The sequence below is a fragment of the Oncorhynchus clarkii genome, chromosome 12, assembly GCF_045791955.1.
Source record: "Oncorhynchus clarkii lewisi isolate Uvic-CL-2024 chromosome 12, UVic_Ocla_1.0, whole genome shotgun sequence".
In the NCBI taxonomy this organism is placed as follows: Eukaryota; Metazoa; Chordata; class Actinopteri; order Salmoniformes; family Salmonidae; genus Oncorhynchus; species Oncorhynchus clarkii.
Genome location: NC_092158.1, coordinates 17,517,364 through 17,532,297, shown reverse-complemented (window position 1 = coordinate 17,532,297; position 14,934 = coordinate 17,517,364). Strand labels below are relative to the sequence as shown.

The following is a 14,934-nucleotide window of genomic DNA, read 5'->3' as shown; positions in this document are numbered from 1 at the left end:
GGCAAAAGGGGGTGCAACTCAATATTAGGATGTTGCTCCTAATGTTTTTTGCACTCAGTGTACACCTGAAACAATATGCAATTTATGTCAACTGTATAGTACTGTCAGCCGTATGAATAATGATCTGATCCATATGGTTCCAATAGCTAAGTTAAAGGGACAGTTCATTGTGGTTAAATCGTTGTTCCAATGTGGTTGCAGTGGTGGAAAAAGTACCCAATTGTCATACTTGAGTAAAAGTAAAGATATCTTAATAGAAAATGACTCAAGTAAAAGTGAAAGTCACCCAGTAAAATACTACTTGAGTAAAAGTATTTGTTTTTAAATATCACCACCAATAAATCCACGATAATTGAGAATTTCAGTAAGCATTTTTCTACGGCTGGCCATGCTTTCCACCTGGCTACCCCTACCCCGGTCAACAGCTCTGCACCCCCCACAGCAACTTGCCCAAGCCTCCCCCATTTCTCCTTCACCCAAATCCAGATTGCTGATGTTTTAAAAGAGCTGCAAAATCTGGACCCTCTCTTTCTAAAATTATCCGCCGCAAATGTTGCAACCCCTATTACTAGCCTGTTCAACCTCTCTTTCGTATCGTCTGAGATCCCCAAAGATTGGAAAGCTGCTGCGGTCATCCCCCTCTTCAAAGGGGGAGACACCCTAGACCCAAACTGTTACAGACCGATATCTATCCTACCCTGTCTATCTAAGGTCTTCGCAAGCCAAGTTAAGAAACAGATCACCGACCATTTTGAATCCCACCGTACCTTCTCCGCTAGGCAATCTGACCTCTGGCAGTCTCTATGGGGTTCAATTCTCGGGCCGACTCTTTTCTCTGTATACATAAATGATGTCGCTCTTGCTGCTGGTGATTTTCTGATCCACCTCTACGCAGACAACACCATTCTGTATACTTCTGGCCCTTCTTTGGACACTGTGCCTCCAGACTAGCTTCAATGCCATACAACACTCCTTCCGTGGCCTCCAACTGCTCTTAAATGCAAGTAAAACTAAATGCATGCTCTTCAACCGATCGCTGCCCACACCTGCCCGCCCATCTAGCATCACTACTCTGGACGGTTCTGACTTAGAATATGTGGACAACAACAAATACCTAGGTGTCTGGTTAGACTGTAAACTCTCCTTCCAGGCTCACATTAAGCATCTCCAATCCAAAATGAAATCTAGAATCGGCTTCCAATTTTGCAACAAAGCATCCTTCACTCATGCTGTCAAACATACCCTCGAAAAACGGACTATCCTACCGACCCTTGACTTTGGCGATATTATTTACAAAATAGCCTCCAACACTCTACTCAGCAAATTGGATGCAGTCTATCACAGTGCCATCCGTTTTGTCACCGAAGCCCCGTATACTACCCACCACTGCGACCTGTATGCTCTTGTAGGCTGGCCCTCGCTTCATATTCGTCGCCAAACCCACTGGCTCCAGGTCATCTATAAGTCTTTGCTAGGTAAGGCTTCGCCTTATCTCAGCTCACTGGTCAACATAGCAGCACCCACCCGTAGCACGCGCTCCAGCAGGTATATTTCACTGGTCACCCCCAAAGCCAATTCCTCATTTGGCCGCCTTTCCTTCCATTTCTCTGCTGCCAATGACTGGAGCGAACTGCAAAAATCACTGAAGCTGGAGACTCATATCTCCCTCACTAACTTTAAGCATCAGCTGTCAGAGCAGCTTACAGATCATTGCACCTGTACATAGCCCATCTGTAAATAGCCCATCGAACTACCTCATCACCATATTGTTTTTTTCTTTCTCCTTTGCACCGCGGTATCTCTAATTGCACATTCATCTTCTGCACATCTATCACTCCAGTGTTTAAATTGCTAAGTTGTAATTATTTCGCCACCATGGCCTATTTACTGCCTTACCTCCCTAATCTTACTTCATTTGCACACACGGTGTATAGACTTTTCTATTGTGTTATTGACTGTATGTTTGTTTATTCCATGTGTAACTCTGTGTTGTTGTTTGTGTCGCACTGCTTTGCTTTATCTTGGCCAGGTTGTAAATGAGAACTTGTTCTCAACTGGCCTAGCTGATTAAATAAAGGTGAAATAAATTGAAAAAAAATATATATATATACTTAAGTATCAAAAGTAAATGTAAAAGTATAAATCATTTCACATTCCTTATATTATGAAAATATTTTATTTAAGGATGGCCATGGTCACACTTAAACATTTTAACACTCATTTACAAACAAAGTGTTCATGTTTAGTGAGTCCACCAGATCAGAGGCAGTAGAGATGACCAGGGATGTTCTCTTGATATGTGCATGAATGGGACCATTTTCATGTCCTGCTAAGCATTTAAAATGTAACGAGTACTTTTGGGTGTCAGAGAAAATATATGGAGTAAAAAGTACATTATTTACTTTAGGAATGTAGTGATGTAAAAGTAAAAGATGTTGCAGGGTACAGATACCCATAAAAACGACTTAAGTAGTACTTTAAACTATTTTTACTTAAGTACTTTACACCATTGTGTGGTTGTGTTGTTGTAGGTGGTTTATCGGGGACTGGTCGGCCTGTGGGAAGACGTGTGATGGCGGGATACGGACACGGACGGTTCTCTGTATCAGGAAAATGGGGCCTGCCGAGGAGGAGACCCTGGAGGACAGCCACTGTCTGACGCACCGACCAATAGAACGAGAAGCCTGCAACAACCAGTCCTGCCCCCCTCAGTGGGTCACTCTGGATTGGTCAGAGGTGAGAGAAGGACTACCCCTTTTCACTTGTTGACGTCCCAGCAGGAAAAACATAATGTTGTCATTTTAACCGCTTCTTTCAGCTGGAATCACTTTGAGTTACAGCAGTGGTTTCAATAGAGACCTAGAATAAGTTAAATAGTTTTATTGAGCTTGTGTGTTGTTCCTTCTGTCCCCCAGTGTACACCCAGATGTGGCCCTGGGTTCAAGCACCGCATCGTGCTGTGTAAGAGCAGCAACCTGACCAAGACCTTCCCCCCCGCCCACTGTCCCGGCCACAACAAGCCTCCCATCAGGACCCGCTGCAGTCTGGGACACTGTCCACCACCCAGATGGATCCTAGGTGAATGGGGACAGGTACGATTGTTCCCCCCTTCAGAAATCATTGCTTCCTTTCACTTTTCATTGCTTTGATATGTCTTGACATGGGGATATCAAAACAACAACATTTTTGTAAAGGCAATTCAAATGAACTGTTGTAAGATGAACAGACACCACATCCTGTTTTGGTGAACAGTCAACAGAATTTACACTCTGATCATAAACTGGTGTCCCTAGTGCTGATCACATGCGCCTGTCCAACCAGTCTGCCTGCCTGTGCTTGAGTGCATGCCGGTGTGTGTGTGTGTGTGTGTGTGTGTGTGTGTGATTGAGTACCGCGGCTCCAGTCAGGTCTCAGCCATCCCATCAACTTGTGTCTGACCTCTGTGCCGTCGGGCCACCAGGCTTACCTTCCCTTCAGATCAGGCTCTGTGGAGCCTCACATCCCAGCCTGCATGTCATCCCCTCCAAATTAGACAGTCTTTATTAGGGCCCAGGCCGGCCCTGACAGATGGCCTACGTCAATGCATGGTCTTAAGTGGGATTTGAACCAGTGACCTTTTGGCCTCCGCCAGCGAGACTGTGGAGGAAAGCACTGTCTTCACTTCAATCTGCCCTTTATACAGCTCAGGAAGAGACGGGTGAGAGACAGGAGTAGAGGAGGAGGTGAGGCAAAGAGGGGCTGGAGGGAGAGAGAGGGAGATATATATAGTGTGAGAGAGAGAGAGAGAGAGAGGGAGAGAGAGACAGGGAGAGGGAGAGAGAGAGAGAGAGACAGACATCTCCTTCGCCAGTGCGTGAGAAAGTCCTTAATCCAAACAGACTTAAAACTGGTGTTTCTGGTGTGTATTAGGCCACACTGATACTGACCCTGTCCTTTGACGGGCCACAGAGAGGTTATCAGCCATTGGCTCAATTCAATATGTATCGCTGAAGTGTTTGCTATACATTTCAGATTGAGCCGACAAATGCAGCGTTTACCGTGAATGGGTTCTCCAGCCACACGGGAGAATTGCCTTTAAAATACAATTGGGCTTTGGCGCTGAACTTCCACGATACAGATTGAATAGAGCCCCCGGCCTTCTGATTGAAGTTGGAGCACCGGATGTTGTTGTTTGTGTGTGAGCGTACATATGGTTGCCATTAGAACCTTGAACCATAGCCCATGACCTCTAACCTCTGGAGTCTGACCTCTAACCCCCACTTTACTACCACAACAAAGTCCACCACTGCAATCCCACAACAAGGCCACTAAATAACATCCAGGTATATCTAGAAGTGTCCGTAAAGTCTACTAGAGAACGTGACCAGAGAAACTCTGTAATATGACTAGTATGTTACAGACAGAACTACTACGATACAGAGAATAACATAGACAGGAGAACTGTTGAGTTGCACTGATAACCCCTAGCTGATGTTATTGACTACATATTCCTAGCTGATGTAATTGACTACATATTCCTAGCTGATGTAATTGACTACATATTCCTGGCCGATGTAATTGACTACATATTCCTAGCTGATGTAATTGACTACATATTCCTAGCTGATGTAATTGACTACATATTCCTAGCTGATGTAATTGACTACATATTCCTAGCTGATGTAATTGACTACATATTCCTAGCTGATGTAATTGACTACATATTCCTGGCCGATGTAATTGACTACATATTCCTAGCTGATGTAATTGACTACATATTCCTAGCTGGTGTAATTGACTACATATTCTTAGCTGATGTAATTGACTACATATTCTTAGCTGATGCAATTGACTACATATTCCTAGTTGATGTAATTGACTACATATTCCTAGCTGGTGTAATTGACTACATATTCCTAGCTGATGTAATTGACTACATATTCCTAGCTGATGTAATTGACTACATATTCCTAGCTGATGTAATTGACTACATATTCCTAGCTGATGTAATAGACTACATATTCCTAGCTGATGCAACGAACTGTAACAACGAACTGCAACATGTTCTCTTGTGTCTCTAGCTGGTAGCTACCACCTCTCTCTTCTAATGTAGTCCATTAGACTGCAGTCTCACTGATGCCCATTAAATAATTACTATTACCTTCTTCCCAGGTCATACCAGGTTCAACTGGCCTGAACAGAAGACACACACACACACACACACTAAGGCCTCTCTGTGAGGAAAGAGAACCCACCAGTTCTGCCCTCTCCCATTAATGCATGTTAATTATAGTTATATCTCTCTCATCTCTATCTCTCTCTCTTTCATCTCTCTTTCATCTCTCTCTATCTCTCTCATCTCCATCTCTCTCTCTCTCTCTTTCATCTCTCTCATCTCCATCTCTCTCTCTCTCTTTCATCTCTCTCTCTCATCTCCATCTCTCGCTCGATCTCTCTCTCTCTCTCTCTTTTCTCTCTCTCTATCTCTCTCATCTCCATCTCTTGCTCGATCTCTCTCTCTCTCTTTCAATCTCTCTCATCTCCATCTTTCTCTCTCATCTCCATCTCTCGCTCGATCTCTCTCTCTCTCTCTCTCTCTCTCTCTTTCATCTCTCTCATCTCCATCTCTTGCTCAATCTCTCTCTCTCTCTCTTTCATCTCTCTTTCATCTCTCTCCATCTCTCTCATCTCTCTTTCATCTCTCTCCATCTCTCTCCATCTCTCTCTCTCTCTCTCTTTCTCTCTCTCATAGGATAAGCTACATTATCCCTAGTGATTAGACAGAACTGTTGAGTGTCTGCTGGGAAAGTAAAACAAGGGGCAGTGAGAATCTGCAAACTCAGGCTAGGCTTGGCTTGGCTTGGCCCATACAGGATGTCATCAGAATGACACAGCCAGGAGAAGTGCTGTTTGACTGACTCAGTGACTCAGTTACTCTAAGTTCTAACACATGTAGTGGGTAGGAGTTTTAACAGTGTGGCTGTGCTGAGGGGTAATAAATATGTCTGTGTCTTTTGAATGAAGTATGTGATTAATAGTGTTTATGTAGTTCAGTGTCTGGTGCAGGGTGGTTAATGGTGTTTATGTGGTTCAGTGTTTGATGCAGGGTGATTAATAGTGTTTATGTGGTTCAGTGTCTGGTGCAGGGTGGTTAATAGTGTTTATGTGGTTCAGTGTTTGGTGCAGGGTGGTTAATAGTGTTTATGTGGTCAGTGTTTGATGCAGGGTGGTTAATAGTGTGTGTGTGGTTCAGTGTCTGGTGCAGGGTGGTTAATAGTTTTTATGTGGTTCAGTGTTTGATGCAGGGTGGTTAATAGTGTTTATGTGGTTCAGTGTTTGATGCAGGGTGGTTAATGGTGTTTATATGGGTCAGTGTCTGGTGCAGGGTGGTTAATAGTGTTTATGTAGTTCAGTGTTTGGTGCAGGGTGGTTAATGGTGTTTATGTGGTTCAGTGTTTGATGCAGGGTGGTTAATAGTGTTTATGTGGTTCAGTGTCTGGTGCAGGGTGGTTAATAGTGTTTATGTGGTTCAGTGTTTGATGCAGGGTGGTTAATAGTGTTTATGTGGTCAGTGTCTGGTGCAGGGTGGTTAATAGTGTTTATGTGGTTCAGTGTTTGGTGCAGGGTGGTTAATAGTGTTTATGTGGTCAGTGTTTGATGCAGGGTGGTTAATAGTGTTTATGTGGTTCAGTGTTTGATGCAGGGTGGTTAATAGTGTTTATGTGGTCAGTGTCTGGTGCAGGGTGGTTAATAGTGTTTATGTGGTTCAGTGTTTGGTGCAGGGTGGTTAATAGTGTTTATGTGGTCAGTGTTTGATGCAGGGTGGTTAATAGTGTGTGTGTGGTTCAGTGTCTGGTGCAGGGTGGTTAATAGTGTTTATGTGGTCAGTGTCTGGTGCAGGGTGTTTAATAGTGTTTATGTGGTTCAGTGTCTGGTGCAGGGTGGTTAATAGTTTTTATGTGGTTCAGTGTTTGATGCAGGGTGGTTAATAGTGTTTATCTGGTTCAGTGTTTGTTGCAGGGTGGTTAATGGTGTTTATGTGGTCAGTGTCTGGTGCAGGGTGGTTAATGGTGTTTATCTGGTTCAGTGTTTGGTGCAGGGTGGTTAATAGTGTTTATGTGGTTCAGTGTCTGGTGCAGGGTGGTTAATAGTGTTTATGTGGGTCAGTGTTTGATGCAGGGTGGTTAATAGTGTGTGTGTGGTTCAGTGTCTGGTGCAGGGTGGTTAATAGTGTTTATGTGGTTCAGTGTTTGATGCAGGGTGGTTAATAGTGTTTATGTGGTTCAGTGTCTGGTGCAGGGTGGTTAATAGTGTTTATGTGGTCAGTGTTTGATGCAGGGTGGTTAATAGTGTGTGTGTGGTTCAGTGTCTGGTGCAGGGTGGTTAATAGTGTTTATGTAGTTCAGTGTCTGGTGCAGGGTGGTTAATGGTGTTTATGTGGTTCAGTGTTTGATGCAGGGTGGTTAATAGTGTTTATGTGGTTCAGTGTCTGGTGCAGGGTGGTTAATAGTGTTTATGTGGTTCAGTGTTTGATGCAGGGTGGTTAATAGTGTTTATGTGGTCAGTGTCTGGTGCAGGGTGGTTAATAGTGTTTATGTGGTTCAGTGTTTGATGCAGGGTGGTTAATAGTGTTTATGTGGTCAGTGTCTGGTGCAGGGTGGTTAATAGTGTTTATGTGGTTCAGTGTTTGGTGCAGGGTGGTTAATAGTGTTTATGTGGTCAGTGTTTGATGCAGGGTGGTTAATAGTGTGTGTGGTTCAGTGTCTGGTGCAGGGTGGTTAATAGTGTTTATGTGGTCAGTGTCTGGTGCAGGGTGTTTAATAGTGTTTATGTAGTTCAGTGTCTGGTGCAGGGTGGTTAATGGTGTTTATGTGGTTCAGTGTTTGATGCAGGGTGGTTAATAGTGTGTGTGTGGTTCAGTGTCTGGTGCAGGGTGGTTAATAGTGTTTATGTGGTTCAGTGTTTGATGCAGGGTGGTTAATAGTGTTTATGTGGTTCAGTGTCTGGTGCAGGGTGGTTAATAGTGTTTATGTGGTCAGTGTTTGATGCAGGGTGGTTAATAGTGTGTGTGTGGTTCAGTGTCTGGTGCAGGGTGGTTAATAGTTTTTATGTGGTTCAGTGTTTGATGCAGGGTGGTTAATAGTGTTTATGTGGTTCAGTGTTTGATGCAGGGTGGTTAATGGTGTTTATATGGGTCAGTGTCTGGTGCAGGGTGGTTAATAGTGTTTATGTAGTTCAGTGTCTGGTGCAGGGTGGTTAATGGTGTTTATGTGGTTCAGTGTTTGATGCAGGGTGGTTAATAGTGTTTATGTGGTTCAGTGTCTGGTGCAGGGTGGTTAATAGTGTTTATGTGGTTCAGTGTTTGATGCAGGGTGGTTAATAGTGTTTATGTGGTCAGTGTCTGGTGCAGGGTGGTTAATAGTGTTTATGTGGTTCAGTGTTTGATGCAGGGTGGTTAATAGTGTTTATGTGGTCAGTGTCTGGTGCAGGGTGGTTAATAGTGTTTATGTGGTTCAGTGTTTGGTGCAGGGTGGTTAATAGTGTTTATGTGGTCAGTGTTTGATGCAGGGTGGTTAATAGTGTGTGTGGTTCAGTGTCTGGTGCAGGGTGGTTAATAGTGTTTATGTGGTCAGTGTCTGGTGCAGGGTGTTTAATAGTGTTTATGTGGTTCAGTGTCTGGTGCAGGGTGGTTAATAGTTTTTATGTGGTTCAGTGTTTGATGCAGGGTGGTTAATAGTGTTTATCTGGTTCAGTGTTTGTTGCAGGGTGGTTAATGGTGTTTATGTGGTCAGTGTCTGGTGCAGGGTGGTTAATGGTGTTTATCTCGTTCAGTGTTTGGTGCAGGGTGGTTAATAGTGTTTATGTGGTTCAGTGTCTGGTGCAGGGTGGTTAATAGTGTTTATGTGGGTCAGTGTTTGATGCAGGGTGGTTAATAGTGTGTGTGTGGTTCAGTGTCTGGTGCAGGGTAGTTAATAGTGTTTATGTGGTCAATGTCTGGTGCGGGGTGGTTAATAGTGTTTATGTGGTCAGTGTCTGGTGCAGGGTGTTTAATAGTGTTTATGTGGTTCAGTGTCTGGTGCAGGGTGGTTAATAGTTTTTATGTGGTTCAGTGTTTGATGCAGGGTGGTTAATAGTGTTTATCTTGTTCAGTGTTTGTTGCAGGGTGGTTAATGGTGTTTATGTGGTCAGTGTCTGGTGCAGGGTGGTTAATGGTGTTTATCTGGTTCAGTGTTTGGTGCAGGGTGGTTAATAGTGTTTATGTGGTTCAGTGTCTGGTGCAGGGTGGTTAATAGTGTTTATGTGGGTCAGTGTTTGATGCAGGGTGGTTAATAGTGTGTGTGTGGTTCAGTGTCTGTTGCAGGGTGGTTAATAGTGTTTATGTGGTTCAGTGTTTGATGCAGGGTGGTTAATAGTGTTTATGTGGTTCAGTGTCTGGTGCAGGGTGGTTAATAGTGTTTATGTGGTCAGTGTTTGATGCAGGGTGGTTAATAGTGTGTGTGTGGTTCAGTGTCTGGTGCAGGGTGGTTAATAGTGTTTATGTGGTTCAGTGTTTGATGCAGGGTGGTTAATGGTGTTTATATGGGTCAGTGTCTGGTGCAGGGTGGTTAATAGTGTTTATGTAGTTCAGTGTCTGGTGCAGGGTGGTTAATAGTGTTTATGTGGTTCAGTGTTTGATGCAGGGTGGTTAATGGTGTTTATGTGGTTCAGTGTCTGGTGCAGGGTGGTTAATAGTGTTTATGTGGTTCAGTGTTTGATGCAGGGTGGTTAATAGTGTTTATTTGGTCAGTGTCTGGTGCAGGGTGGTTAATAGTGTTTATGTGGTTCAGTGTTTGGTGCAGGGTGGTTAATAGTGTTTATGTGGTCAGTGTTTGATGAAGGGTGGTTAATAGTGTTTATGTGGTTCAGTGTTTGATGCAGGGTGGTTAATAGTGTTTATGTGGTCAGTGTCTGGTGCAGGGTGGTTAATAGTGTTTATGTGGTTCAGTGTTTGGTGCAGGGTGGTTAATAGTGTTTATGTGGTCAGTGTTTGATGCAGGGTGGTTAATAGTGTGTGTGGTTCAGTGTCTGGTGCAGGGTGGTTAATAGTGTTTATGTGGTCAGTGTCTGGTGCAGGGTGTTTAATAGTGTTTATGTGGTTCAGTGTCTGGTGCAGGGTGGTTAATATTTTTTATGTGGTTCAGTGTTTGATGCAGGGTGGTTAATAGTGTTTATCTGGTTCAGTGTTTGTTGCAGGGTGGTTAATGGTGTTTATGTGGTCAGTGTCTGGTGCAGGGTGGTTAATGGTGTTTATCTCGTTCAGTGTTTGGTGCAGGGTGGTTAATAGTGTTTATGTGGGTCAGTGTTTGATGCAGGGTGGTTAATAGTGTGTGTGTGGTTCAGTGTCTGGTGCAGGGTAGTTAATAGTGTTTATGTGGTCAGTGTCTGGTGCGGGGTGGTTAATAGTGTTTATGTGGTCAGTGTTTGATGCAGGGTGGTTAATAGTGTGTGTGTGATTCAGTGTCTGGTTCAGGGTGGTTAATAGTGTGTGTGTGGTTCAGTGTCTGGTGCAGGGTGGTTAATAGTGTTTATGTGGTCAGTGTCTGGTGCGGGGTGGTTAATAGTGTGTGTGTGTTTCACCACAGTGTTCAGCGCAGTGTGGGCTGGGCCAGCAGATGCGGACAGTGCAGTGTCTCTCCTACACAGGCCAGCCCTCCAGTGACTGTCCCGAGGCCCTCAGACCCCCCAACATGCAGCAGTGTGAGAGCAAGTGTGGCGCCACGCCCATCGCTAACGGAGACGGTGAGTACAGAAACATATGCAAGCATACTGGCACCCACACACAAACACACCACACATGCACACACACAAACACACACAGAACCCTCACAACGATCCAGCCATCCCTATACCAGAGTTCCATCTCAGCTCCATTCAGCCGTTGGGATGACACAGCTCTTACAGAACGCATTCATCTTCCCAGTGAGGTTGAGTTGTCTGCTGGTCAGAGCAGCCTGGACCCTCCATCCTCTCCATGCTATGACAGATGTGTGTTAGGATGCATAGAGACAGGCCCAGCCCACACGTCGATCGAGCTGAATGGAACCGGTAGGGAGAGCAGGGTGTGTAGAGACGCTAACGGCTAATTGTGCCGTACAGACAGACGGAGAGACAGACAGACAGCAGCGTGAGGGTTGCTTATGATTTTGAATGTCTTTCTTAAAAAACAAGTTTTACTAGACCAACCTGAATTGATAAATCAAATGTTTGCACAAAACCGGTAACAGTAAGAGCTTAGAAAACACAAATGATAGTCCTCAGAAGAGAGGGCCCAAAGGATTGACGTGCTTCTACACCTGCATTGCTTGCTGTTTGGGGTTTTAGGCTGGGTTTCTGTACAACAGTTTGAGATATCAGCTGATGTACGAAGGGCTATAAAAATGCATTTGATTTGATTTGATTTGACAGAAAAGTGCGCACCACTCATTTGAAGTCCGATAATTCCAGACGTTCCTGGTATGGTGTGTTCTCCTTACATAAACGTATAGCACGCAGAGGGGGGGATAAAGAGTGTAAAGAGAGAGAGAGAGAGCGACAGAGACAGACAGAGAGAGAGAGAGATTAAAAAAAGGTCCAGTTGCCAGGACAACAAATACACATTCTTTCTAGACGCTGTTGCCCGAGAGCACACCAAGAATTATACCTACCTTGGCCAAAACATCAACACCGCAGGTAACGATCTGAGAGACAAGGCAAGAACAGCCTTCTATGACATCAAAAGGAACATAAAACTTGACATCCCAATTAGGATCTGGCAAAAAAATACTTTAATCAGTTATACAACCCATTGCCCTTTATAGTTGTGAGGTCCCGGGTCCACTCACTAACCAGTAATTTACAAAATGGGACAAACACCCAATTTAAACTGCATGCAGCATTCTGCAAAAATATACTCTGTGTACAACGCGAAACCCCAAACAATGCATGCAGAGCAGAATTAGTTATCAAAATCCAGAAAAGAGCTGTAACATTCTACAACCACCTAAAAGGAAGTGATGCCCACACATTCCACCAGTATCTGGGGCTCTGTTCACCAACATAAACAGACTCCACAGAGCCCCAGGACAGCAACACAACCAAATTATGAGAAAACAAAAAGATAACAATTTGGCACACTGGAAAGAATCAACCAAAAAACTGAGCAACTTGAAATGCTACCTGGCCCTAAACAGAGAGTACACAGTGGTAACGAGTACACTGTGACTGACCCAACATTTTACAAATCTTTGACTATGTACAGATTCCGTGAGCATAGCCTTACTATTGAGAAAAGCTGCCGTAGGCAGACCTGGCTCTCAAGAGAAGACAGGCTATGTGCTCACTGCCCAAAAAATGAGGTGGAAACTGAGCTGCACTTCCTAACCTCCTGCCAAATGTATGACCATATTAGAGAAACATATTTCCCTCAGATTACACAGACACACAAAGAATTTGAAAACAAATCCAACACTGATAAACTGCCATATCTTTTAGGCAAAATACCACAATGTGCATCACAGCAGCAAGATGTGTGGCCCGTTATCATGAGAAAAGAGCAGCCGGTGGAACAGACAACACTGTAAATACCACCAATACATATCTGTTTATGTGCACTATGTCATCCAAAGACAATTACCGTTCAAAAGTTTGGGGCCACTAAGAAATGACCTTGTTTTTGAAAGAAAAGCACATGTTTAGTCCATTAAAATAACATCAAATTGATCAGAAATACAGTGTAGACATTGTTAATGTTGTAGATGACTATTGTAGCTGGAAACAGGTGATTTTTTATGGAATATCTACATAGGCGTACAGAGGCCCATTATCAGAAAATGTATTATGGGCCGGTCGTTGTCCGAGACAACAGAAACTTGGAGTAGTCCACAGTTGCTCAACCTTTTTTGTTCCAGGGACGTGCCCGGAGGGCTTCTTATATTAAAACTAACAGCTGAGAACTGACTAAATAGGCGTCAGACAACTATCTGTGGGACTGGTGCCAGTGCTCCGGACGGAGGTTGACACGTACTGGTCTAGAAAGAGTTTAATACATTTTAACAGAACAGCAATATTACAACATGGACACGCACATCAGCACACACACACACTCACGCATACACACACACACTCACGCATACACACACAGACACAAACACACACACACACACACACACACACACACACACACACACAAAAACACAAGACCAGGTGGTTAATAGACATCCACTTCCACTTCTTCTTCTTTTTCTCTCCAGAATGCAAAGACGTAAACAAAGTGGCATATTGCCCACTGGTGCTGAAGTTCAAGTTCTGTGGCCGTGCGTACTTCAGACAGATGTGCTGCAAGACGTGCCAAGAACGCTGACCCACACAGAGAGAGAAGGAGAGAAATAAGGAGAGGAACAGAGGGAGCTGGAGGAGAAAGAGACACACAGGCAACGGGCAGAGTGAAAACACCCCCTCCCCATCACCGTGGAAACCTAACCACTGCTCAGCAGACACGCTGACACACACCTTTATTACTGTCACTTCTGTGAAGTGGGAACCTTAGAGGATTGTTGTTACTGATGTTATTTTTATTATAATAATAATATTAATATTATTTTTATTATTTTATTGTCATCTGTTTGTTGTTATTGTTTTTTGTAGTTGTGTTTTAATCCAAAGTGCTGGACACATCACACATAGAGCAGAATCACCACAGGGAAGGAGGGATGGAAGGAATAGCCACTGGAGGGGAGGAGAGGGGAGAGGAGGAGGGATGGAAGGAAAAGCCACTGGAGGGGAGGAGAGGGGGAGAGGAGGAGGGAGTGTAGCTGAAGAGTGGATGGGGGGGTGTAATGGTACTATGGACAGACAGACAGACAGACAGTGTGAATATTCCATAAATTATACCCAAACACATCACAAAACACACCAGTACTGGAATGAACTGTTCAAGATGTCATCACCCGTAGTGTCATTCAAGCAATTGTATTAAATCTGTCTGTGGTTATGCCACATATTGTCAGTGGAGGACAGTGGGATGGCAGAGTGCATGTTTCTAGAATGTTCTGTGCTGGAAGTGGAAAAAAGGTGCTACATTAGGGGTTATTTCTACTTCATGTTATCAGAGGTCAGGTACGGTCAAATCGTTCTTCTGTTTATTGTCCTTTCTCTTTTCTTGTTTCTTTTTTCTAAAAGAGGGGTGCCTTCGTTTTGAACAACACTGACTTTGTGCCAGAACCTTTAAAAAGGAGACCAACCCCCAGTTGATGCAAATTGTGGATTTGTGAATAATCACAAATATTGCAAACTGCACAGTTTGGCATTAAAGTACTGTATTGACTTTGAAGGACCATAGCTTATTATTGTTGTTGTTATTATCATGTAGTTCGGATAATCCTTCTCTTGTGAACATTGGAGATAGTAACAATTAGTGAACTATACTGTTATCAAACACAGAGGATCTCTGTATCAGCCCTTTCACAGTATATTGTGTAGTGTTGATTTCAGATTTCATCAGCATGGGAAGATCTCACAGCCTCTCCAGCACTGTGACTGGAGTTAAGTGAAGGGACAGTACTACACACACACACACACACACACACACACACACACACAGTGGGGAGAACAAGTATTTGATACACTGCCGATTTTGCAGGTTTTCCTACTTACAAAGCATGTAGAGGTCTGTAATTTTTATCATAGGTACACTTCAACTGTGAGAGACAGAAAATCACATTGTATGATTTTTAAGTAATTGATTTGCATTTTATTGCATGACATAAGTATTTGATACATCAGAAAAGCAGAACTTAATATTTGGTACAGAAACCTTTGTTTGCAATTACAGAGATCATACATTTCCTGTAGTTCTTGACCAGGTTTGCACACACTGCAGCAGGGATTTTGGCACACTCCTCCATACAGACCTTCTCCAGATCCTTCAGGTTTCGGGGC

General features: G+C 43.7%; 1 protein-coding gene across 2 annotated transcripts in view; it reads left to right on the top strand.

Annotated features, from left to right (window-relative positions):
* LOC139421888 (ADAM metallopeptidase with thrombospondin type 1 motif, 6) overlaps positions 1–13,490 on the top strand; it is a 139,108-nt gene extending 125,618 nt beyond the window's left edge. For both annotated transcript variants that reach the window (XM_071173017.1, XM_071173016.1), the window contains exons 21-24: positions 2,532–2,736; positions 2,916–3,092; positions 10,602–10,758; positions 13,248–13,490. In XM_071173017.1, coding sequence (XP_071029118.1) covers positions 2,532–2,736; positions 2,916–3,092; positions 10,602–10,758; positions 13,248–13,357 — 649 coding nt within the window. In that variant the 3' untranslated portion in view covers positions 13,358–13,490. The remainder of the gene's footprint in view (positions 1–2,531; positions 2,737–2,915; positions 3,093–10,601; positions 10,759–13,247) is intronic.
* Positions 13,491–14,934: the final 1,444 nt, after the last annotated feature.